Below are 24,545 nucleotides of genomic sequence, written 5' to 3'. Positions count from 1 at the left end.
TTAGGAGAAAACAACTTGTCCGTAGATAGAAGCCGAAGACCCTTCTTGCTAGACGAGGTCCGCCAAAAATGCTCTAAAATATTGGACATGAGGGACTACAAGCGCAACCGAGGCCAGGATAACAAAGGCAAGTAAAATTGCACATAAGCCACGAGGATGCATTGGACAGTCCTGAGACGCACATGAAGTGGCCACGTGGACAGTTTCCGATAATTCAACTTGGAATGTAGACGTTGGAGCACCCAATCCAGTTTCTGCATAGCCGATACATTCCAACCTAGCGGATAACCCAAATGGCGAACTACAACATGTGGAGGAACAATCTTTCCAGGCCACAATATCTTATGCCAGTCACACTCTATCAGTGGCAATAGCTTGGAGCAAAAGTTAACTTTGAGACCTACTGCCAATCCAAACAAGTGAAGAGCATGCATAATCTGCTCTACATCATCATAGTTATTGCGAGGCGTAAACAAAGAGTCATCTGCATAAGCTTGACCAGCAAACTGTCTTCCAGAAGGTAAAGTCAGGCCATGTAGCCTAATTGTGGAAGTCAAGGAATCCAAATACATAAACAAGGGATGAGTGGCGATCGCATAAAGCAAAGCCCTCAGAGGGCAGCCCTACCTTACGGACCGTCCCAAAGGCTAAGATTCTATGAGAGATCCATCCAGCAAGCCTATAGAAGTGCTATGTGCATACAAGAAAAGCATGACACGCGATAGCCTAGGCCCAAAGCCTAAGTGTTGCATGGTATCCGCAATATAATTCGAAAGAACAATATCAAATGCCTTTTCAATGTCAACCTGCATGACCAAGACATCCTGTCGAGTATATTTTGCATATTCCATTCCAATGATGACATTTGCGAGGTTATCAGTAATTTGACGTTGCGGAATGAAGCCGTATTGAGATTGATGCAAGACTTCATGCAGAAAGCACTTGAGTCGGTTATTAAGCATTTTTGCCATTAACTTATATACCTCAGGCATAAGCGTCATACGCTGCCAATGTGAGAATTCTTCACACAATGCATGCTTAGGTATGAGCTTGAGCAAAGAGGAGGGAAATTCCTGTTGTTCCTAGGCTGTATTCATCATGAACAATAGAGGCACCTTCAAATAATCCCAGAAAGACAAGAAAAATTCCACAGAGAGACCATCCGAACTAGGAGCTCTCCATTGATCTAAATCAAGAACTGGCATACAATTCCGACTGAGTGAAAATAGCTTCCAAGTCTTGAGACTGCCGCATCGAAAGAATGGAAGTAACATGCGATAGAAACATGTGACGTGCTTGGTGAGCTTCTCTCGTGGGAGAAGAAGGGGCCTCAAAAATCTTGCCATAATGAGAGTGTAGGGCTAGTGCTAGCTCTCGGAAAGTGGAGGTCCACTCCCCTGACGGTAATTTAACTCTCCGTAGCTTGAGAGTGCCTCGAGTGATGCAAATGCTGAAAGAATTGTTTAGAAGCACATCCTTTATGTGCAAAAGCCTGTTGACGAGCTCGAGTCTGCCATTTGGCCAATTTCCTCTCATCATTGTGCCTTAATATAGCGCTAGCAGAAAACAACTCAGTCCTTTGAGCGTCAGTAACAAAAGTATGATTAGCCAAGTGCATTAATCGGCTACAAGCATCCTTTGCTTGATTAACCCGTTCCCTTAATTGTGACAAATAATCCCTGCCATAATCCTGTATAACCGATTGAACACGCATAACAAAACGGAACCAGGCTATGTCCATGTCAACATACATCTGGGAGAGCAAAGGCGGGATGATATTCACAATCATAGTGCGAAAAGGCTCATGCTTGAGATAAGCATTATTGATATGCAAAAGTCTCTTCTTGGGTAGGCGATCATTGACATCAAAAGAGCCAAAACAAAGTTTCAAGCATACGAGAAAATGATCTGAGAGACACAGCATAATCAATCCTCATCTCGCATACAAAGTCATCATACTGTTGCATGTGAAAAGATACTAGCCATCCAACGGAGCGCGATTACATAGATTGAGCATCGTGCTGAAATGTGAATCCTGGATCAGTCGCATGCAAAAAGGGCCACAAATCATGCCCATTACAGGTCGACATAAATTGGTCCCATGATTGCCGTTCCATATGAAGCATGTGAGAATTGCCAGAAGTATTATCCGCAAGGTTTGGTGCATTATTAAAATCCCTGCAGAGAAAGGCATTAGAACGCCAACAATAAGAAGAGATAGCACTCCACAATCCTGCGCTATTTGCAGAGGCTATGTATGCATATAATCCTCCAAATTCGAAAACTTCCCCATTAACAATACATTGGATGACCATCCATCTCCCAGCTGGGTCATTAAAAAACAAGGTCGGGAAGAGTTCATGTCGAACAAGCATAAGCATTCCAGAATGGCCAGTTGATCCTGCATAAGCTATCCAGTAGCCCGCAAAGTAAGAAGTCTGTCCTGTAAATTGATGCTGGTTATGCTCTTGAAGAACCACAATGTTTGCTTTACATGTATGTACATAGTGCCAGGTAAGCCGCCACTTGTCGTGATTACATAACCCACGCACATTAAAGGAGATGCAATTCAAAGAACTATGCATTCTATATGGTATATACAGAGGACGAGGAAACAGGAAAAGAAAGGGGGGAGAAAACTCAAGTACCAGTGCCCATCGACACATCCTCCCCAGCTGTAGGTGCCTGAGAAGGTGGGTCAAGGCAGTTGTCTTCGCGAAAAGGGAGCATGTCATGAGAGTGTGCTGATCGCGCAGTGGTTGGCAGGGAACGTTCGCACAGAGGCTGAGGGTAGGTTTCGCAAGTAGAGGAGGCTGATCGCCCACTGGCAGGGAGTCTTCGCGCAGAGGTGCTTCTCAGTCCCCGAATCTCCACCACACCACACACTTTTTTTGTTTTTGGTAAATCAATTTGATTTATCTATCTGTGGGAAACCTCAAAGAGAGGAAAACCCACCCAAAAGATGAAGTACAACCGGAGGAACACAAAAAGAGTTCAACTGTACAAAACAACTAAAAGAATTCATAAGATAGCTGATGTATCTCTGCAATGATATCACCAACTTCCAAGGCGAACCGTAAAGACTGCCTAAGGGAAAGTTTGAAGAAAGGCAGGGGATCTGCATGAATTCGATGAAACATATGTCCATTACACTGTCGCCACATGCTCCAATAAGCCCAAAACCTGACCCACATGAAAAAGACTGCAAAGCGCTGCAACATCGGTGAGAAGATACCAAAAGCCCAAAACCGTTTATGGAAGATTGTCGAGGGAAAACGGAGCCTCATACACACAGATACCCGACGAAGAAAGTCTCGAGTATCACAACAATCCGACAAAAGGTGACAAACATCCTCCTCGGCAGATGAGCAACGTGACACATAATGAAGGGCGGATACGTTGCATCCGAAGAAAGGTACCCCAGGGAGCACACCAAGTAAACAACGCCAAAGAAACAAACGCTCCTTCAGAGGCAAACGGCTTTCCCATGATGCAGATAGAAGGCTTCTCCACCAAATATCTAATTTATGCATGTGCCAAAGAGCGTTGCAATGATCAGCAAGCCATGGTTGAGGCAAAAGAAGAGCATATGTCCGACCAGCAGAAATGTCTTGAAATGGCATTTCCCGAAGATTCCAGTCAGACATGCGATCACCATCAGCCAAGGGTGAAATGGGCAAAAAACCAACCAACATTCGCTACAATTCTCTCGGAACTGACGATAATGCATGCCCAATCCAAAACGGCGAGCGGCTAATGGAAACTCAAAGTGAAACCATTGACATCCACCACATCCGCAACCACCCGAATGCCACGGCAAGAGAGGAAATACGCTTGGCGAGGCGAGCGGTCAACCAAGGTAAGAGAAAATGCCCGACTCCAATGAAGACTCTCCAAGCGAAGGGAGTTTCCTTGTGTTCGAGCATTCCACGATAAATGATTTGTAACCTGTTTCCAGGCGGAGAACAAGGTGGAAGCAAGCGGGCATCCAGGAATATGGCCATCCATCTTACCAAATACCACCTCCCAAATAGATGGTTGCCAATGACCAAACGATGACGTAACCACATGCTGGCTCAAGTGTGCAAACATAAGAGTCCAAGGCTGAGATTGTTGCGTAAGTGTAGGCAATAGCATAGCCTTCCTAGCCAGAACATGCCTACGTAGGTCCAAAATATTCAGACCACCAAATCGCTTCGGTGTACGAAGTTTTGTCATTGACATCAGACGCAGGCCTTTTTTATGTGCATGAGTTCGCCACAAATGAGACAATATGGCCGACGTGAGAGTCAAGACAGTGACGAGGCCAATGCAACAGCGGCAAAATGAGCTGAACATATGCCATGAGGATACTCTGAACGATTCTTAGGCGAACATGCAGTGGCCAAGTAGAAAGGTTCCAATAATGAAGTTTAACATTCAAACGTTGCATAACCCAGTCTACTTTTTGCGTGTGAGTGACGTTCCATCCAATCGGATAACCTAAATTCCTAGTGATTACATTCGGAGGAACAATCTCTCCCGGCCACAGCAGAGCATGCCAATCACAAGAACGGAGTGGTAAAAGCTTGGATTTACGGAAGTTGACTTTAAGACCAGCCGCAATTGCAAACAATTCCAAAGCTTCCATAATCGCTTGAACATCACTCTGTTGATTTTGAGGCATAAACAACGAGTCATCCGCATAAGCTTGTCCAATAAATGAATGACCCGATGGCAACTGTAAACCATGAAGACGCTTGGCAGATGTCAAGTGATCAAGATACATCAACATAGGATGAGTGGCAATAGCATACAACAAAGCGCTGAGGGAGCAACCTTGCCTAACCGAACAACCAAGTGGCCATGATTCGGTCAATTCCCCTTCCAGGATCCCCGAAGACGTACCGCAAGCATACAAGAAATAAACCACATTGGCCAATTTAGGACCAAACACGAGACACCTCATTGTGGCAGCAATAAAATCCCATTGCACAGTGTCAAAGGCCTTTTCAATGTCAACTTGCATGACCAGCACATCCTGTTGCGTGTACTTAGCATACTCCATGCCAATCAAAACATTTGCCAAATTGTCAACAATTTGACGACGACGAATAAAACCATACTGGGCCTGATGAAGTCCTACAAACAAGCAGTCCTTAATGCGATAGACCAGCATTTTAGCCAATAACTTGTAAACCACCGGCATCAAAGTTATGGGCCGCCAATGAGAGAATTGCTCGCACAGTGCTTGCTTGGGCAATAATTTAAGTAAACCCTCTTTCCATGATACTGGCAAATCCTGTTTGTCCCATGCCGCGTTTACCATGAAAAGTAGGGGTTGTTTAAGAGCATCCCAAAAGGAGAGGAAAAATTCCACAGTAAGTCCATCCCAACTGGGAGATCGCCAATGGCCCAATGGAAGCAGGGCACCATGCAATTCAGGAGCAAAGAAAGGATCCTCAAGGCATTGTGCCTTCCGCAAAGACATGATCGGACAAACATAAGAAAGCAATAATTGACGCGCTCGACAAGCTATCGAAGATGGCTGAGGTGGGGTTGCAAACACCTGACAATAGTGTGAAACCATAACCTTTGCAAGTTCCCGCTTCGAAGAGGTCCAAGCCCCCGAGGGAAGCATAACCCGCTTAATTGATTGCGAGACCCTTGAATGATGCAGATGCTTAAAAAATTGCTTCGAAGCACAGCCTTTGTCCATAAAAGCCTGTTGACGTGCTCGCGTTTGCCATTTAGCAATTTTCTACTTATCATTTTGCTGAATACATAGATTAGCTTCACATAGCTCTATCATTTCAGAGTCAGACAAGGGCCGGAAATCAGGTAACTGTTGTAGGCGTTCACTAACCTGTTTTGCATCAAGGACATCCCCCCGAATGAGCTGCATATACTGTGTACCATAGTCACAAATGACACTTTGTACTCTCATGATAAAACGATACCAGGCAGCATCCAAGTCAATATGCATATGGGCCAACAACGGGGGAATTATATCGCTAATCATGTGTCAGAAAACTTCATGAGTAAGGTAGGCATTGTTAACATGTAACAAGCGTTTCCTATATAGAGGCCGATCACAAAGACACTGTCCAAAAGATAAAGACAACAGAAGAGGATAATGGTCTGATAACTGCATGGCATAATCTATCCTCATAGCACATAAAAACTCTTCATATTGTTGTCCATTAAGCAAGTACCAGCGATCCAATCGTGCTCTATATGATGAATGAGCGGCATGCTGGAAGGTGAAACTAGAAACATCAGGATGCAAACAGTGCCGTATATCAATCATTTGCGCAGAGGCAAAAAGAAGATCCCATTCAAGCTTCTCCATAAGCAACATATGCGAATTTCCTGTGGTGCTGTCATTTAAATCAGCGGTATTATTGAAATCTCCACAAAGAAATGCATTAGAAGTCCAAGGGCGAGATGAAATGTCTCGCCATAAAGCAGCTCTTTGCGCAGAGGCCGTGTATGCATAAGTACTTGCAAATTCATGAACTTGACCATTCAACAAACATTGGACAACCATCCACCTGCCATGCGGATCTTTGTATAGCAGAATCGGCTGAAGCTCATGGCGAACCAGCATCAATAAACCCGAGAAATCATGCAAACCTGCATACGCAATCCAATAACTGGCAAAATAGGAACATTGACCAGTGAACTCGTGCTGATTATGCTCTTGCAATACAACTAAGTCTGCTCTAGATGTATGTACATAGTGCCAGGTCAGACGCCATTTGTCCAGGTTACATAAACCCTGAACATTGCATGAGATGCATTTAATTTGACTTTGCATATCATAAAACCTATGTACAAGAGGCAAGAAACATGTGATCAAGTGGAGGTGCCCATTTGCACATTTCCATCCATTTGCACGTCTGTTCTGTCTGTTCTTTTCTATTGGCACATGGTGCCCGTCTTGTGACAGTGGTATCAGAGCATCAGGCGTGTGGTTTTCTGAAAGCATACCGGTCCTACAAAAGAGCAGATAGAGCTATTGGAAGTTTATTGGAGGTATCTTCGCCCTCCAACCTGGACTTATTATCAGCTACTCCCACCCTTACTTCATCGCGCATCGGGCGCGCTCCTGTCTTCACCGCAGTGTCTTACAGGGCATAAGCCAATTAAGAACCCAATACTTGGAATTCATGGATTCAGTAGAATATTTGCAGTTTCTGCTCAACGATCACAACATTCTTTCGCGGCATCCTCAGTAGAATCTTTCGATGCTGCAAAGTTTTCAACAATTTTTAAACTACATGTTACCCCCTGTGATGCCCCAGGTGGTACCTCCTCCTCTGGCACTAGAAAGTATGAGAGCTTCGTATTGGCAACCTTCTCAGCCGTTTGTTCCGATCGGGGGAGTCTTAAGGAATATGGTGCAACCATTTGACCCTGATCCAGTGCAACCGCCTTTGCCACCGCCATTGCCCCCACATCCACCACCACCGCCACCAGGCTACAATGTTTGCGGCCCATATGAATACCCTTATTATCAATACACGTGACATGCGCCTAATGAACCCAAAGATTTCAAAGATGGTGGCACGACATTCAAAATTTTCACTTTTTCTGGGGTGAAAGATTGCAAGAAAGCATTGCAGTTCCTACAGCAATTCGACAACATCTATGCTTTGGTAAACTATACAAAAGAATCCAAGATTTCTCGAGCAGCGGGATTTCTTAAAGATAATGCTATGCAATGGTGGAGTTCAATCACGACACGACCGCATGCTATGCAATGGTGGAGTTCAATCACGACACAACTGCATGCTCCAAGGACCTCGCAAGCTTTCAAGACAATTTTTGCATGTAGTTACATGACTTCAATGTTTGAAGTCCGGATTTTGGCAGAGTGGGGCAACTTGAAAATGCTTGCCACCGAAACCATGGACGACTATAACCAAAGGTTTCTCGACGTGTACCTTCCGGTGTCCTTTAAGTTCATTCCCTTGGAGGACCAGTGCGAGCGCTACACCATTTGACTACCATCACCATTGCAGGAATATTCTCTCTCCAAGCAAGTCTCTACCATGCAAGAGCTTATGGACCATGCTGTGGTCGGCTACAAGCTCATGGAAGGAAAGTTGGAGTTTACCACAGAAGAACCTTCCGCCACTAACCAGAACTCCCGGCAACAACGAACAAATTCTCGAGAATCCCGTGAAAACCAACCTCAACGACCTCGTTTGACACAACTTCAACGAGACGCCTTGTTACAAGAAGGCTGATGCTTTGAATGTTTCCAAACAGGGCATACATTCAATACATGTCCTGAGCGAGCCTCGACGTCCTCAGTGCAACCTTCTGCTCCCACGACAGACAGATCCCCGCGGCCACCTCCGGCCAAGAAGCCTAGACCTGCTATTGGACTAGTACCGGATATTTATGGTATACAGCTCGAGAATTTTAATGAATTATGCAGAGCTTATGGAAAAGTCAACGGCTTGAAAGCACGTATTTTTTCTGACCCCGGAGGTATGGAGAACTTCATCCGTCCAGAATTCTTGAAGCAGATGCACTTTGATTATGATGCAGAGGGTGGAGAAATTGAAGCTGACCTACCCACGGGGCAAACTCAGAAAGTGGTACCGCTCATTGATGCACTTCCAGTGACTATACAAGATTATCATGGAAAAGCCGATTTCCACATTATGAAGTTGGGCAATTGCGACGTTCTCTTGGGCATGGCTTGGCACGACAAGAATGATGCAACTCTCCAGGTCCGGAACCGAACCACCACCGTGATGCAGAAGGGCAAGCCCGTTTTCCTCAAAGTTTGATTGTCCGAACAAAACCCTGAATGACCTCTCTAGTTGTTTTCTACTTAGATACTTTTCAATATAGTTTGAGAAAGTATTGTTTGAAATGGATGCTATCTGTTTTAAACCTGTCTTGGTGCCGATTTGAAATACATCTCTTCTTGGGAATAGGCAACAATGCCATGTATGGACCTCCTCGTAGTGTCGCTCCATCCATCCGCAATGAGGGTCACGCTATACTTGATCCATTGCCTCTTCATGTTAAGTGTTGACATCTCCACAACGGCCTTCTCGCTATCGAGTAGAGTAGTGTGGAGGGCCTCGAAAAAGGGCGAGACATATTGTGCCCCATAGTCTCCAATCCTGGTGCACATGGTCTTGAAGTACTCCGACCTACACACAAGAGGTAGCACATAGGTATTAGGAGTGTTTATATGAGAATGAGAATCAATATGAATTATCATTAGAAAATACTAAATAGTACTAGGTAGTATGTCCTACTGAGCCTTTATGAAGGGGATGTGATCATGATAGAAAAAGTGTGCAACACTTGCATCCACATCCTCCTTCCTTCTTGGATCCCAAGTGGCATGTAGGGTGCGTTGGTGAGGTTTGGGAGTGGATTCCAGAGTAGTATTAGGCTTTGAAAATGCCGATTGGAATGATGTCGCCCCCGTTTCCACCGTCCTCGCATTATTATCACCACCAACTGATGAAGGTGTAGAAGAGGAAGTCGTCGGAGTCGATTGCGGGACGCTTCGGCTTTGGCTTTGATGGCGGTATCCTTGGCTTCAAATACATTCAACAATTACTCGTTGATCGCCTTGCATATTGCTACTTGTTGTCCCTCTAGCTTAAGGAGGTGACGGACTTTGGTTGTGCCGGATTGCCGTTCGAAGACGCATAGTTTGCACTTCCATGCACGTGCATCACCGGTCTTTCCCAACACTCGGAAATGCACTTCATCCCACCATGATGCTTCATCCTTCTTCTTCTTGGCACCCAAGGGGTCACGTTCACTTGATGCGGAAGCTTGCACCATAAGTGATGAAACTCAAGAGCCGAAGGGAGCTTGAGAGAGAGAGAGAGAGAGAGAGAGAGAGAGAGAGAGAGAGAGAGAGAGGGGGGGGGAGGATGGAGCTTCAAGCTTGAGCCTTGAGGCTTAAAGCTTGAGGCTTGAGGCCCGAGGGAGAGGGAGATGGAGAGAGCGCCTTCAAACTTGAAAGTTGAGGGAGAGGGAGAGATGGAGAGTGAGGGAGAGGTGGAGTCTCAAGCTTGAGCCTTGAGGCCCAAGGGAGAGGGAGAGAGAGCCTTGGCTTGAGGGAGAGAGAGCATTGGCTTGGGGAAACTTCATGGTTGATCCTTGAGGGAGTATGATACTATGAAGAAAGCGCTTGTGCCTTGGGGCTTATATAGGAGAGGACAATACCCTCCTCTCCCTGCCTCCCCCTAAAACCTTCAAAAGCGCCCAACAGACAAATTTTGAAAATCTTCATGAAGATGGATGACAGATTTTTTCACCTTCCAGGTTGACACGCAGGATATAATCAAAGCTCCCACAATGTACATTCTAGTGCATAGAGCCATTCAGGATTGTGAAGTTAAGGTTCAGGCTAGGTAGCCAGGCGGATGTATGACAGGGCACTATTGACACAGGCAGAAGAGCCTTCGAAGTGTTTCAGCTACACGTAGAAACAGGGGGTCCACTACCAGTGATGGAAACACCGTTGGTAGCACATCGATGGCGAGATATGGCAGCACAAAATTACCCGATTAAACATTCTTTTTGTTAAAAAAGAAAGTTAAAACTTTGTCTTCTTATGCAAGGTGGCTCCCACACGAGTACACGCACTCTCACACACACAATCTTGAAATTGTTTAGAGGCGCTTAATGATGGCCAAGATCAGAAAATCAAGAATCTACACGGAACTTGAATTGGAGGCTTGTTAGCGTGCACACTCAAATTGCAAGATGGACTTGGTTTTATTTTGAAGAGTGATCAAGGTAAAAATGCAAGAAAATGGCCTAATTATAAACCTGAAAAGGATGTGAATTACCTCATAAAATCACGAAATTGAGTACCAATCTAAAATCTCCTTTTCTTAATCATATTAGCATGGTAGTGGCATTGTAATGGAACATAAACTATCGCTAATTGGCTTCGAAGGAGGGAAAATAGAGAAGTATGAAAACTTGAACGCAATTCATGGGAATTTGAAATTGCAATTGCAATGGCTAAGATGCCAATGCAATCTACCATATAGAGAAATGCTAGGATCTAAGTAGATTAGGAACTGCTAATCTAGAATTGGCTTTGATACCAATTGATAGCTATGGTGGGTACACAAATGGGCCATTCATAGCTTAATCATGATTAGAATACACTTACATTAAAACTTAATTGATGACCAATGAACCAAGAGTATATGGCTGCAAAATAAGCTAGATTCATTAAGCATAAAGGTATACATATTATAACTAAATGCCTCTATATAAGCATATAGAAAGAGGCACCCTATTGACACATTAGCATACAACAAGGCATGCATGTGGCTGCTCATGCACACTTTAAAAAGGCTATGCTTTACACGTCTTGCACGCATGTAAGAGGAAGTTTACACAATGGCTAAGTCTACAAATGCTTCCACATAGGTGAGGGTGCAAGGTGTAAAGGGAGGGCACCCCGTGCCAACAGAAAAGAACAAAATGAACAACTTTAAGCACTTCAAATAACAACTGAACGGAGGGAGATGCACGACTCACAAGATAGGGAGTGGCAGGTTGCACACCAAGAGAGCACTCTTCCGTACAGTCTATCAACGCGATTTACGGAACGTTTGTACAAGGTTTGCCACATCATCACTTGGCTACGCAATGTATTTGTGTGTGTGTGTGTATGGTTCTTGCTTTAGGCCGGCACCTATGGCGGCTAGGAAGAGAACGTGTACTTACTACTCGAAAACAAGCTACCTCAAGGTCGGAAGATAGCTCAATGAGGAATCGGGTGAAGCTGTAGTCAAAGAAATCTCGTCGTCGGCCAATGTGGAAACTGGTCAGCCCATGGGGGAGTGAGGCAAAAGGAGAGACTTGTATTAGAAGTGGCGTCCTCAAGTAGGGCTGTCCTGCTCGAGCTATCTGGCTCGTAACAAAAGCACTACCAAGAGGGCGTCGAGCTACGGATGAGTGTCCAATCCCCTTTGTTGTCGGAGGAGTGCGGGATGGGTCAGGTGATGAAGCTGAGGGCCCAGTGGGGTAAAGGGAGGGAGCAAGAGGTTTGGGGCCGCGGGGGGGGGGGGGACGGACGGCGGCGGTGAAGCTGAGGTGGAGGGAGCCTTATCAGGGGAATCCTGCTGCAAAGGGTCAAAACGGTTCCGTGTTGGAACCCAATGCTGTTGGGCTGTAGGAGGTCGGCCATCGGGGGAGGGGGGACGGTGTTGCAAGCCCTTCTTTGTGACAATGGCCGTGTGCCTTCAGCCATCAGCTTATTGGCCTTTGACGAAGCACCAACCTCTGTGTTCTTGGTGCCTATCTGCTGTGCATGTTCAGCCTTGGGGGGTTGAGCATGCGACGCGGGTCGAGATCTTTTGCGAGGATAGGCCTTCACTAAGTAGCCCATCTGTCTGCAAATGAAGCAGTGATTCGGAAGTCCTGAATAGTCCACCCTCTAGCGAAGCCAACCACCATTCACCCTAGGTGGAAGAACTACCTTCGGGAGAGTGTGAGTGTCTCGAACGAGAATGGATACTGTGGGAATACCCGCAGCTCTGGCAGCATTGAAGCTGCCATGTACGGGGTTTCCAAGACTGTCCCAATCTTGGAACCAATCCTGGAAAGAAGCGGGAGGTACTCTTTCCTTAGGCCGGGGAAGCAAACTGAAATGGGCAGATGTATTTCTTCGGCAAGAACATCTGAAGCAGGGTCGAAACCGGGGCGCCACTCTCGGAAATGAGTTCTGAGCGCTCAGATGGCCACTAGGCTCATCGAAATGACCTTGGCAGCCATCTCTGGAGTCTCGAACTTGATCTGGTAGTATCCTCGCCGGAGAAGGTGTATGTCGATGACCTTTCCTACCTCTGCTAGGAGGACCTGTAGGAGGTCGCGCACTTGGCCTCTGCTAGGTCGACTGCCAATGAGCTTGCAAATAACAGAGGTGGCCTGAAGGCGCTCCACCTCTGTTGCAAGGCTCGTTTTCTCTGCTGGTGACGTCAGATGGTGTGCTCGGCGGGGTGGGGCGAGGGGACTTCATCCGAGTCCCTCTGAGGCGGAGCACAAGCTTCCATCTGTCTGCTACTGCAAATGATGGCGAATAATGTTTCTGCCTGGGGGAAACTCGCCGACGAATCCGAGGAGCCGCCGCGCACTCCCAATGAGAAGAGGACGCAGCAGAAGAGGTGGGATAGGGAAGGGGAGGCACTCTGGAGGGGGGCGGGGCGTGGGAGAGAGGGACAAGGGGGGGGGGGGGACATTGTCGATGCCGAGGGAGGGAGGTGCAGGCAAACGCAGCAAGAGCGAGTGATTTTCGCACTAGGCAACTTGAGGAGGTGATGGGGGGCAGATTTGTTGTACTACTCACGGAGCCACATGAGAGGTTGGAGCAAGAATTATGGAGAGTGTATGGCTGTGCGTGGGAGTCTATTTATAGGAAGTGTGTGCGGCACAACACTTCTAAAGGATCAGGAGGGGTGGCCATTCTCTACAGATGAGAGCTCAAAGGGAGGATATAGATTATGGCCCAAGACCTAGAGGCACGCTTCATGTTTTTGCGACAATGGGAGGAGTGATAGAGGAGAGAGGCCCAATGGACGAGGTGGATGAGGGAGACACCCTCTCACCATGCACATCCCTTGGAGAGGGGATCAGGGAGTACGCTATTCTCTCCCAACAGAGGATGGTGACCTGATGTACGTCATCTTCTTCACCAAGCCTTGGCTTTATGCTCTTCCTGCACCCTAAGTTAAAAAACACCCAAATAGTGCATTTTTTAGCTCCTTGTGTTTAAATACAAGGAGTATTAGAGTGCTTTGACTCTAATACTCACAAAAAACTCGTTTTGAAGACCATTCAACCTTGCTATGACTAGATGAAGATGAGAGAGAGAGAGAGAGCTTGAGAGAGTGAGAGGGAGAGACTCGAGAGAGTGAGAGGGAGAGATTTGAGAGAGTGGGAGGGAGAGGAAGAGAGCTTGAAGGCTTGAAGCCTTGAGCCTTGAGATAGTGAGTCTTGAGAGGAAGAGATCTTGAGAGTGTGAGAGGGAGAGAGCTTGACCCTTGAGGATTAGCTTGTGGAGAGAAAGGGGGAGGGGGGTGCATTTTATGAGTCCTTGAGGCCTTGCACACTTCAAAAAGAAGCCCAAACATTTCCTTCAATTTTTCCAATTTTTGCCAAATTTGTTTGTAGCCCCGTTCCAGGGGCATTCCGGAACATTCCGGGGGCGTTCCGGAACGACCATTCCGGTTTGCACTGGCCACCTGGAACGTTAGACGTTCCGGGACGTATCGGAACGTTTGGGAAGGGAACTGCCCCCCGGAACGCCGGAACGGGGGCTAGGGGGTGTTCCCCGGTAACTCTGCTTTGCTGCCCCTTGGCATATCATGGAATCCCCTTCTGCAGCTTGGGGACCCAAGCCCTAGCCTTTGCGATTAGGCTTGCAAAGGTCCCATTTGGACTGAGCACCAAATCCTTACATTCGTTTATTATTGCGTTCTCCTTATAGTTGCTTGTCTGGAATGGACTATAGAAGTCCATACTGATAGCCTCCTAGTCAGCAAAGTGATATGCCCTGTATTGCCCATACCTCTTATCACCAAGCCTATCCAAGGTGGAGGGAAACTGTTCTAGATAGGCAGAATCTGCGCCCTTGCTCATGGACCTCGAAGGTGGAGTGGGAGTGCAAGGGGCTGTGGTGACACTGATGATGAAATTTGGAGCCCAATGGTAAAGGTGTTCTAAGCAAAGCGTCAGGGAAAGAGGTCGACATAGAGACTGTAAGAGGAGGTAGTCATAGTGAGGGACTTCTAGCACAGATGAAGGGCTCAAGCTCCCTATATTGTAGCTTAAGTGGACTCTTGAGAGGGCTCACTTTGCCTGCCTGTTATAGGCCATACATGAGTCCATATTGAGTGACTTGGATTAAAGAGACCAAGAAAGCCATAGAAACTCAGGGTTTGTTCGTTTCTGTCCCTTGCTGTGCTTGAAACACTTTTTTAACTGTCTCATTCGTCCCGCGAAATGGCCGTTCTGGCTGTAGCCGGGCTACAGTGTCACTTTCACAGGACACAGTTAGTACAGTTGGTCCAGGCTGGCTCACACTGTACGGACCCTCTGGACCCTCTGGCCTAGGAGTGACACGTGGCAGGGTACCGACGGTGGTCTAGTGGACCTCGTGGCCAGGTCACCACATGGCTGACATTTATGAGCCGTTGGTGGCTCTTTATGGTGGTACATAGGAGTGGTAGCGGTTGGTCATCGGATTATCTTCTTCGCCTTTGGGTCCGGCGTCATCGAGGTAGCGAGTCTTACACAGAGCACTGCTTCACCATCCCTGCACATCTGAGCCTCGACACCCCTATTTTGTACCTGTGAGTCTTGGGTTGGAGCTGAGTGTGCTGCCACTCCAGAGTCTGTACATGGTCCTTTGAGTTAGTCGAGTCCACCTGTTCTGGTCTACTGCTGTGTCTCTGTTATTATCCATTGTTTCTTGTATTTCATTCTGTTGAGAGAGTTTCTGCTTGTTGAGTGAGATTGTCACGCACATTGCACTGGGGGACCCCCACACTGTAGAGAGCACGACACATTATCCGCGCTACAGGTGCTCTCATTTTGGCGATCACGGTTGGACCTCAACTGAAGTCTCACTCTGTTGAGTAGTTGGTTTCTTCGCTTCGCCTGTGCAGCCTGTTGGTCGCTTCGCCTGTGCAGCCTGTTGGTCTGGTCCAGTTTCACCCTTGATAGCTTAATCTAGCTCGTCTAGTCTCTCGCCTTACTGGCCTGGTCCCCTCTCGCCCTGGTCCAACTTGCCTCGTCTCTGGTCTAGACCCCTCGACCCTTGTCTGGTCCTCCTCGTCCCTCGTCCCTGGTCCAGCTGGTCTAGTCACTCGTTTGGTCTAGTAGAGTCTAGACTAGTCTTCAGCCAGTTCAAGGTTCTCTTACCCAAAGCTTGGTTGGATTGGAGGTCACTGCATGACACATACAAGGAGGTCAGTTGAGTGTCAAAGCCCACTACTGAGCCCTCTGAAGTACTATCATAGAAGACGACCTTTGACGCCGTGTAGAAATCCTTCAACCTCATCACCTATACCCCCACTTATCACATCACCCATTCCTTCATCAGGTTCCCCATCTTCGCGATCACCTTCTCTAGAAAAGCTCTCTCCTATTCTGCTACAACAAGCTATTGTGCAACAGACTCAGCAAGGAATCATGGAGCCACTAGCTAGTGTTTTGGCGAAGGTGAACATCAAGTTCCCTACCTTCAAAGGGCTTTCTTCAGAAGATGCTGACGACCATGCAAGAAGATTTGTATCTCTCTGTAGGGGACGTGGTCTGAACAGAGAAGATGCTTATTTGGTACTATTTCCATCCACCCTGGATGGCCTAGCAGATAAATGGTACAGTCAATTTGCAGAGAACCATTTTGCAACTTGGGCAGCCTTAAGACAGCAGTTCTGTGCAGCTTTCAGGCCGGGTGACTACCAGGAGAAGGTGTTGGATGAGTTGGCCAACATGGTGCTCAAACCTGAGGAGACTTTTGCAGAGCTTATGACTAAAACTAAGTCGCTGGTGGCCAAGCTCCCCCAACAACCCGGTGAATTCATGGTTAAAAAGTGGGTGGAGAAGGCGCTTCCCAAAACTTCTCAACAAAAACTCCGAGAGAGTCTTCGACCCGACGCCACTCTCGAGGAGCTCATCGCAGCTGCTACTAGGATAGAGGGGGCTAGGAAGCTGTTCAACAACTCTCCTCACATAGAAACTCCCTTTGTGTTCTCGGAAGGTAGTCCTGCTGATCCTTTAACTTCTTTACGCAGGGAATTGGAAGCCCTAAAGTTATAGCGAGCTCTTCAAGAGGAGAGGTCATTCTCTCTTAGACAAGAGAAGCCTCCAAATCATGAGGCATTGGAACAGATTAAGCACGAGCTAGAAGAGCTCAAGTGTCAGCAAGAGACTAAGGCTACGGTTTGGTGTAGCTCATGCCGCTCTCCAGGGCACCCTCCGCAGGAATGCCCCCTTCGGGTTTACTGCCACTTCTGTGAAAAATCTGGACATGAGGACAAGGATTGTTACTACCTAAAGGGATTGCACAAAATACAGCAAAGTCTTGGTCCTTCTCTCCAACAAGGGTTAGCACCATCATCCAACATGGTTTCCCACTATGGCCATCCCAACTACATGCCACCTTTGCTCAATACCCCTGCTCTCCAAGGTATGTCAAGTACTTTCCCGACTCAAAAGTTTTTATAATGCTAATGAGACCTCAACCCCTCAGAGCTTCTACACTTCAGCCTCCAACTCCATGCAGCAACCACCTCGTCCCCCGTTTTGTCCTTCCAATCGGCCCATACTCTGCAACAGATGCGGAGAGTATGGGCATTATCAGAGCAAATGCCCTCTGCCAGAAGGCTCTTCTCCGTGCCAACTTTGCCCTGAGGCTCAGGATCACTACACTAAGGATTGTCCAAAACAACGCGTCTCTACCTCTGCCAGCCGAAGTCAGAGCCAACCTGAATTCACCTTTCCCAAGATCAATTTGATAGCAGTTAGTACGAACCCCAAGCCACCCCTTTCTGCCCATATGATTGCCTCTCAAGACATGTTGCAGATGGTAGAGGAGCCAGCTGGTGTCCTCACACGAGCTCAGAGGGCAGCCCTCGGCCTCAATCTTCCAGCAGGTACAGCCCTTTCCTCCCCAATGCCTACACCTCCTCCAGTAGCTGACATGCCATCCCCTAGTGCTAAGAAAGGATCTTTTACTATGCTCTCCGATATTGATGGGGCTTTCTTAGAAGCAGTTGCTGACTTACAAAAGATCAAAGTACCAGAGGAACAACAACAGGTAGAAAAAGAGAAGCATACAGCAGAGACAGTCTTGAAGAACACTTTCCAACAAGTGCCCCTCTATGACATGCTTCGACTAGATGCGAGTTTCAGAAGTGACACCCTTGCAGTTATTCAGTCACTTTACCCTGGAGCAGGTCCTAGTGGCGGGAACCTCCCAGTGCGACAGTCAGAGTCCTATAGGATATCCAATCCTGCTGAAGCCCTCGCCTGATAGTGTCCGTTTTAGGTAGGCAATTCTCAGGAGTGATAGTGGATGGTGGATCTGGCATCAACCTGATGCCCGAGTTCACTATGCTAGCTGTAGGTCTACAGCCTACTCGCCCTGCTCCCTTCACAGTTACATTGGCTGACCAGCGGACAGTCTACCCAGTGGGCATAGTGAATAATGTGCCTCTGCAGGTACAAGACTTTACTTTTAACTTGGATTTTGTGGTGGTTCGTCTTCCCCAGGTTGAGGGCGGATTTCCCTTGCTTATTGGAAGACCATGGCTGCGACACACTAAAGCACTCCACGATTGGGGAAACGATGCAATGTGGATACATACTTCTGGCTTCCCTTCTGGCTCCCCGATGCAACCCATCCTCTTAGAAGGAGGCATGGATCCAGTGGTGCAGAAAGTTTCCGTGTCAATGGAAACCAACCCTGAACAAGAACAGCCTACTACACCTGAAGGGTCAAACGAAGATCTGCTGGAGTGGCTGGAGGCTACCAAATCTATGCCTTGTTATGGAGTCTCTATTCACTCTTTGCTTGAAAGTACACCCTCTTCCAATGTTTCCAAGGTAACTAAACCTTATGAGCCACATGAGCCAGCTCAAGAGTTGAAGGTCATAGAAGATACTCCTGATGCGCTCTCGGTGAAAGCCCTCTTGATAAAAGCCGTTGAATTTGGAAAGCCGAGGAAAAAGTATATAAGCAAAAAGAAATCTCCCCTACAGGAGTTCAACCCCCTTCAGACATCAGCCCCATTGGTGTCTGCTTCTCCAACCAGAACGAAGCTAACCTCTGTGTCTAGGCAACTCCCTTCACAGAGCAGGTCCTGCTTGATGTGCTGGATGAATTCCCTACTCCTGCTCGTAGTCTTGCTGAGAATAGTTGGTTCTGTCCTCAACCTGCACTTTCATAATGCTCTGACCTTCCTCGCCCTTACCAACACACCCTCGTCCATACCCACCCTCTCCCTCCCCCTCTTGCCCCTACCTACTCTCTCCCACTCGCCCCTACCCTCCCTCTCTCGCCCCTACCTACCCTCTCCCACTCGCCCCTACCCACCCTCTCCCTCCCCCTCTCGCCTCTACCCTCCCCCTCTCTACCTCTCGCCCTACTCTCTCCCACTCGCCCCTACCCTCCCGCTCTCGCCCCTACCCACCCTCTCCCTTCCCCTCTCGCCCCTACCCTCCCCCTCTCGCCCCTACCTACCCTCTCCCACTCGCCCCTACCCACCCTCTCCCTCCCCTTCTCGCCCCTACCCTCCCCCTCTCTACCTCTCGCCCATACCCTCTTCCACTCGCCCCTACCCTCCCCCTCACCCCCTCTCGCCCCTACCCTCCCCCTCTCTCCCTCTCGCCCCTACCCCCTCCCCCTCACCCCACTCGCCCCTACCCTTCCCCTCTCGCCCCTACCCACCCCCACCTTCCCTGTCGCCCCTACCCTCCCCTTACCCACCCCACTCGCCCCTACCCTCCCCCTCTCTCCCTCTCGCCCCTACCGCCTCCCCCTCACCCCACTCGCCCCACCTTCCCTCTCGCCCCTACCCTCCCCCTACCCACCCCACTCGCCCCTACCCTCCCCCTCTCGCCCCTACCCACCCCCTCATTCCCTCTCGCCCCTATCTAGCAACCTACCCCTCTCGCCCCTACCCAGTTCCCCTCGCCCATACCCCCTCACTTCCCTTCTCACCACTACCCACCCCTCACTCCCCCTAAACCCTATCTAGCCCTCTCAAGTTCAGCTTTCATTTTGTCATCATCATGGAGCTTAACCCTATTTGCGGTGTTACTCGGGTTTATGGTCATCCCTCTTTTCGAGAAGAGTGTTGTTGCAAAAAGAGTGGCAAGGGTCATCTGCAACTACAAGCATGGCCCAGGATTTACAATCATACATACTGGGTTCCTGCCTAGTTAGAGGCTTAAGGCGATTGCAAGCAGTGCAATGTTTTTAACTCCACTTTTGAAGTCTGTAAGGTCATGGGCCTAACACCTGCTTCAGAAAGATGTACGGATGCAGTACCTAGTGGTTTTCCTTCTAGTGGTTTTCCTTCACAGTTTTTTCAGTATTCCTCACCGAGACGGTGAGCGGTCTTGTGGCGGGCAACTTGTAGCCGGGCTACAGTGTCACTTTCACAAGACACAGTTAGTACAGTTGGTCCAGGCTGGTTCACACTGGACGGACCCTCTGGACCCTCTGGCCTAGGATTGACACGTGGCAGGGTACCGACGGTGGTCTAGTGGACCTCGTGGCCAGGTCACCACATGGCTGACATATATGAGCCGTTGGTGGCTCTTTATGGTGGTACATAGGAGTGGTAGCGGTTGGTCATCGGATTATCTTCTTCGCCTTTGGGTCCGGCGTCATCGAGGTAGCGAGTCTTACACAGAGCACTGCTTCACCATCCCTGCACATCTGAGCCTCGACACCCCTATTTTGTACCTTTGAGTCTTGGGCTGGAGCTGAGTGTGCTGCCACTCCAGAGTCTGTACATGGTCCTTTGAGTTAGTCGAGTCCACCTGTTCTGGTCTACTGCCGTGTCTCTGTTATTATCCATTGTTTCTTGTATTTCATTCTGTTGAGAGAGTTTCTGTTTGTTGAGTGAGATTGTCACGCACATTGCACTGGGGGACACCCACACTGTAGAGAGCACGACACATTATCCGCGCTACACTGGCCATGTGATATCTAAATTTGTGTTTCAAACATGTGACACATTTCAGCTCTGCTCTGGAGTGCATTCAGGTGACATTACGTTCTGAGAGTAGAAAATGGCTAATAATGAGTTTTGAAATGATTTTGTAGGTGATATTAATTGCAGTTCAGACATTTTTGGGTGCGTTGTGGCCCTTAATACCTAGCTGTATCCGAAATCCAATTCGTGATTTCTTGAGTTGTCATAAGAGATAGTAGTCTAATTTTGTCTCTCAGCAGATACATGGCAAAATGCCTAACATTTATGGATGTTGTGCTCTTGGGTTAATTGGTATTTTTGTGTGAGCTTTTTAGATCTTAGGTTTAAATTTTTGTGGCTTCTTTGTAAGGAGCTCATCTAAACCAACCTGATGCTATTCATATAATAAACTTGAGACATCGATTCTCCATTTCATTTCCAACAACATATGCCGTTACAATTTCCAGAAGAGGAGGCGTTTTTCGCATCTCCTTACTTTTAATTTCAGGCCAGTCTTATGCTTTGTCGTGTGCATGTCTCCTTCTGCTGCATTTTGTAACCCTCAATGTTGCATCTTCGTAACTTGTTAGCAGGATCAACGCTGAGAAGGTTTCATGTTCTTTCACTGGATGCTGACAATTTTCCTTTTCATAGTATCAATTTCTCTGAAATCCTTGTAAATGGGATGAATTCTTTTGATGGTGACTTCAAACTTGAATGTGCCTGGGTGGCTGAACTTAATGTCAAGTCTTTATGGTCTGCTAGATATTACACACATCTAAAGTTTGTTGTCCAGCTACAGTAATCTATTTTTTTCTAAGCACCACTTTTTCATCTTTTAAACAGTGGTGGTTACAGCCGTTAGTGATTTGAAGAATAAACCACGCTTTTTTTCCACACCCGATATTGTTGCTTTTTGTCGAAAATGGAGGCTACCAACGAATGATGTCTGGCTATTCTCATCTAGGTAGTTGGCTATTTTATTGTGACACATGAAAGCATCACTTACATTTGTGCTCTAACCGTCAATGTGACTTGGGTTTGCAAAGGAAATCTGCAACATCTTTTTTTACAGCATATGATGCTCTTTGTGAAGAGGGCACAGCAACAACTGTCTATAAGGTCATGAATGAGGTTGCGGATATCTCTGCTCAAGGTGAGCACTCTCTATTTGCACCAGCTGTAACCAAGGGCTCTTTTTGATGGCTAAACTTGTGTTGCTAAAAGTTTAGCTATGCAATTACCTGCTTATGAATCGTGATCAGAGAAACAATGAGATTAGTAACTTCTGTGTCAATAGTTTACCAATTGGCTGATTTATCTTTTCTGCAGCCTCCAAAAGTCACATGGAGGTTCAAGGTGAAATTCTTGAAGGGCTGGTGGCAAGGATAGTAAGTCCTTCTAGTGCTAAGCGCCTTGAAAGTGTTCTCAAGGAGTTTCCTTTGACTAATGCAAAAGGTTGGATTTTCAATATTCGTTCAAATCATATGCTGTTGTACCAAGTCAAAAATTGAAGTTTGATCAGGGGCTTTTCCAAGGAGGGCTTTTACCTGAATGCAATCTTCTCTACCGATGCTGTTGGTTTGCTTGAAGTGTGCAGCCAATCCTGAATTATGACAAAATGCACTTGTCTTGTTTTTGCAACTGAAATATTACATTTTGGGCATTCATTTTTTGTTTCTGTGTTCCATTTCCAGTGGCGTGTGATTACCATAATGCTTATAATTGCAGTAGAAACCATTTGTTTGTTACTAGGGATGCTTTGCAAGCATCTCTGGATGGGGAACTGTCAGAACCGCTTGGCCTGGAAGTAGCTGGAAGAGGCTTGGGTGCTGAAAAATTCACACAAACAATTATATAGCTGTGGACACCTGAAGCTAATGCTTGCGTTATTGGTGGAGTCGTTTCCCAAATGACGCCGGACAATTCGTCCCCACTTTTTGCTTTTTGGGTAGGGAGTAGGCACCAAAGACATGGGCAAAGAGAGACGGGGCCGGCCGGGGGGGGGGGGGGGGGGGGGGGGGGGGGGGGGGGGGGGGGTGGTGGTGGTGGTGGTGGATAGGGGGTTACCCATGAAAAATGCAAAAAAATTGGGCGTGAGTCAGCTGTGAACTAATGTTTTATTTTCCTTTTGCGAAAGAAAGAAAATATGTCCACGAATGTTTCTGCACTCAGCTTGAAGGTTGAATATCCATAACCTTGGCCGTAGAGGTTCACACAGCTCTAGTCAAACTTGTGAGGGATAAACCTAGCCACCCATCCAATTATTGGATTATGAACTGGAAGAATTTGACTTTCATGGATGTGAAAGGTGGACCAATATTCACCTACCGAGTGATTGCAGAACAGTGTCGCCCTTGATGAGGTCAAGCCAGGAAGGTTTTTGATGCACTTGCGCGTTGCTGTAAGCTAGCACTGGCTGACGACCTCATATCCTGAGCGATGAGCTTGCACTTGCTGACAAGTTTTAGTAATCAATTTTTATCCAGGGGAATGAATGCCTTGGACCCAAATACTTGTGATTTTGACATAACGTCTCACCACTATCTATTGAACCATAGCATATCTTGGTTCCGTTATGGAAAAAGACAGAAATCAACATAAAGACATCCATTTGCTTCAGATAAATTCGTGTTGGAGCAATACTACCTGAGTATTCATATGAAAATCAAGTTCAAAGTATCATTCTAGAATGCACACAGTAGACCCCTAGAGGGAGTTTTTGGCTGGTCTCTTTCAAGGCAGAAACATATGGCTCAAAAAATTGTACTATGTTACAGGCTTTATCCATTAAAATAATTCTCCCATCTGTCCCATATAGATGCTGAAATAGTATTCCCTCTATAGACATAATTGTACTTTAACCCAACAGACAGAAAAAAGCGATGGCCATAATGCATTATCAGTCTCAGTCCATGCCCCCTCATACACAGGAACCTTACAATACTTCTGAGACTACAACTTTTAGGACAAAGTCTTCTATTTATTGTCGAAATAGAGTTCTTCTGCAAAAAAAATTCTGTTTCCTAAAATTCCTTCAACAAATACCATGTGTTATATTCTTATTTATATAAAGAATTCAGTACTTTGTGAGCATTGTTATTCTCTAATGCATTGCATGCCTGCACACACTTATCTATGCAATCTCGGTCTTTGTGTATATATCTTTGTAATTATTGGTGTTACGGAAGTCTTGCCGCCTCATAGGTCCAAGAGTAAGATGTGAAACTCACGACTTGTTTGCCCATTTGTATTCTTGGTGATTCTCGGTGAATAGGGTCCTTGCATAAAGCATTGCATTTGATGGGATGGATATTTTATTCAGCTTGTTTATGTCGTTTTTGAGGTACCCGAGACAGTGAAAAATACCTTGTTTTAGTGTCAGTTGAGGCAATCTGGGGACTTAAGATGTCATTTTAGAGGTCCACTGTTTTGGAGTACATCTCAACCTGGGCAAGTATGCCTGAAAGCACTTCTATTACATCTCGTTGAGGGTTCGATATACACTGGAAAATGGTTAGTTTGCGTGATGCACCTAGGTCCGTTAGTTTTTTTTTTTCATTTACCACCAGCTATTTTGTGAGCTGAAGCTATTAGAGTTGCAAAGTTAGGAAAGCAATGATTACAACATCTTTTGCATGGTTATCAATCATTCTTTGGTTTTATGATACATTGCTTTTCCAGATCAAAAGGAATTGCGACCAAATTTACGAGAGATCTGCATGTCAAACAAAGGGACAGAAGATCAGGTAAATAATGGAAGGGGAATAAATGAAAGGAAGTTTACGAACTATTATTTGTGGAGTGCATGTACCAGGAGGCATGAGAGAGAGAGAAATGAAA

The 24,545-nt window shown here is 46.8% G+C and overlaps 1 protein-coding gene across 1 annotated transcript in view; it reads left to right on the top strand.

The window, feature by feature from the left end:
* The window catches only part of LOC147459722 (tRNA ligase 1-like), a 265,347-nt gene that overhangs the window by 97,299 nt on the left and 143,503 nt on the right, over window positions 1–24,545 (top strand). Inside the window, exons 7-10 of the mRNA XM_086510947.1 lie at window positions 21,549–21,669; window positions 21,752–21,858; window positions 22,035–22,160; window positions 24,387–24,451. Of these exons, the coding sequence (XP_086367073.1) occupies window positions 21,549–21,669; window positions 21,752–21,858; window positions 22,035–22,160; window positions 24,387–24,451 (419 nt within the window). The remainder of the gene's footprint in view (window positions 1–21,548; window positions 21,670–21,751; window positions 21,859–22,034; window positions 22,161–24,386; window positions 24,452–24,545) is intronic.

The sequence above is a fragment of the Adiantum capillus-veneris genome, chromosome 4 (assembly GCF_014529385.1).
Source record: "Adiantum capillus-veneris isolate H3 chromosome 4, ASM1452938v2, whole genome shotgun sequence".
NCBI classification, from domain to species: domain Eukaryota; kingdom Viridiplantae; phylum Streptophyta; class Polypodiopsida; order Polypodiales; family Pteridaceae; genus Adiantum; species Adiantum capillus-veneris.
This window is presented reverse-complemented; position numbering and strand designations above follow the sequence as displayed.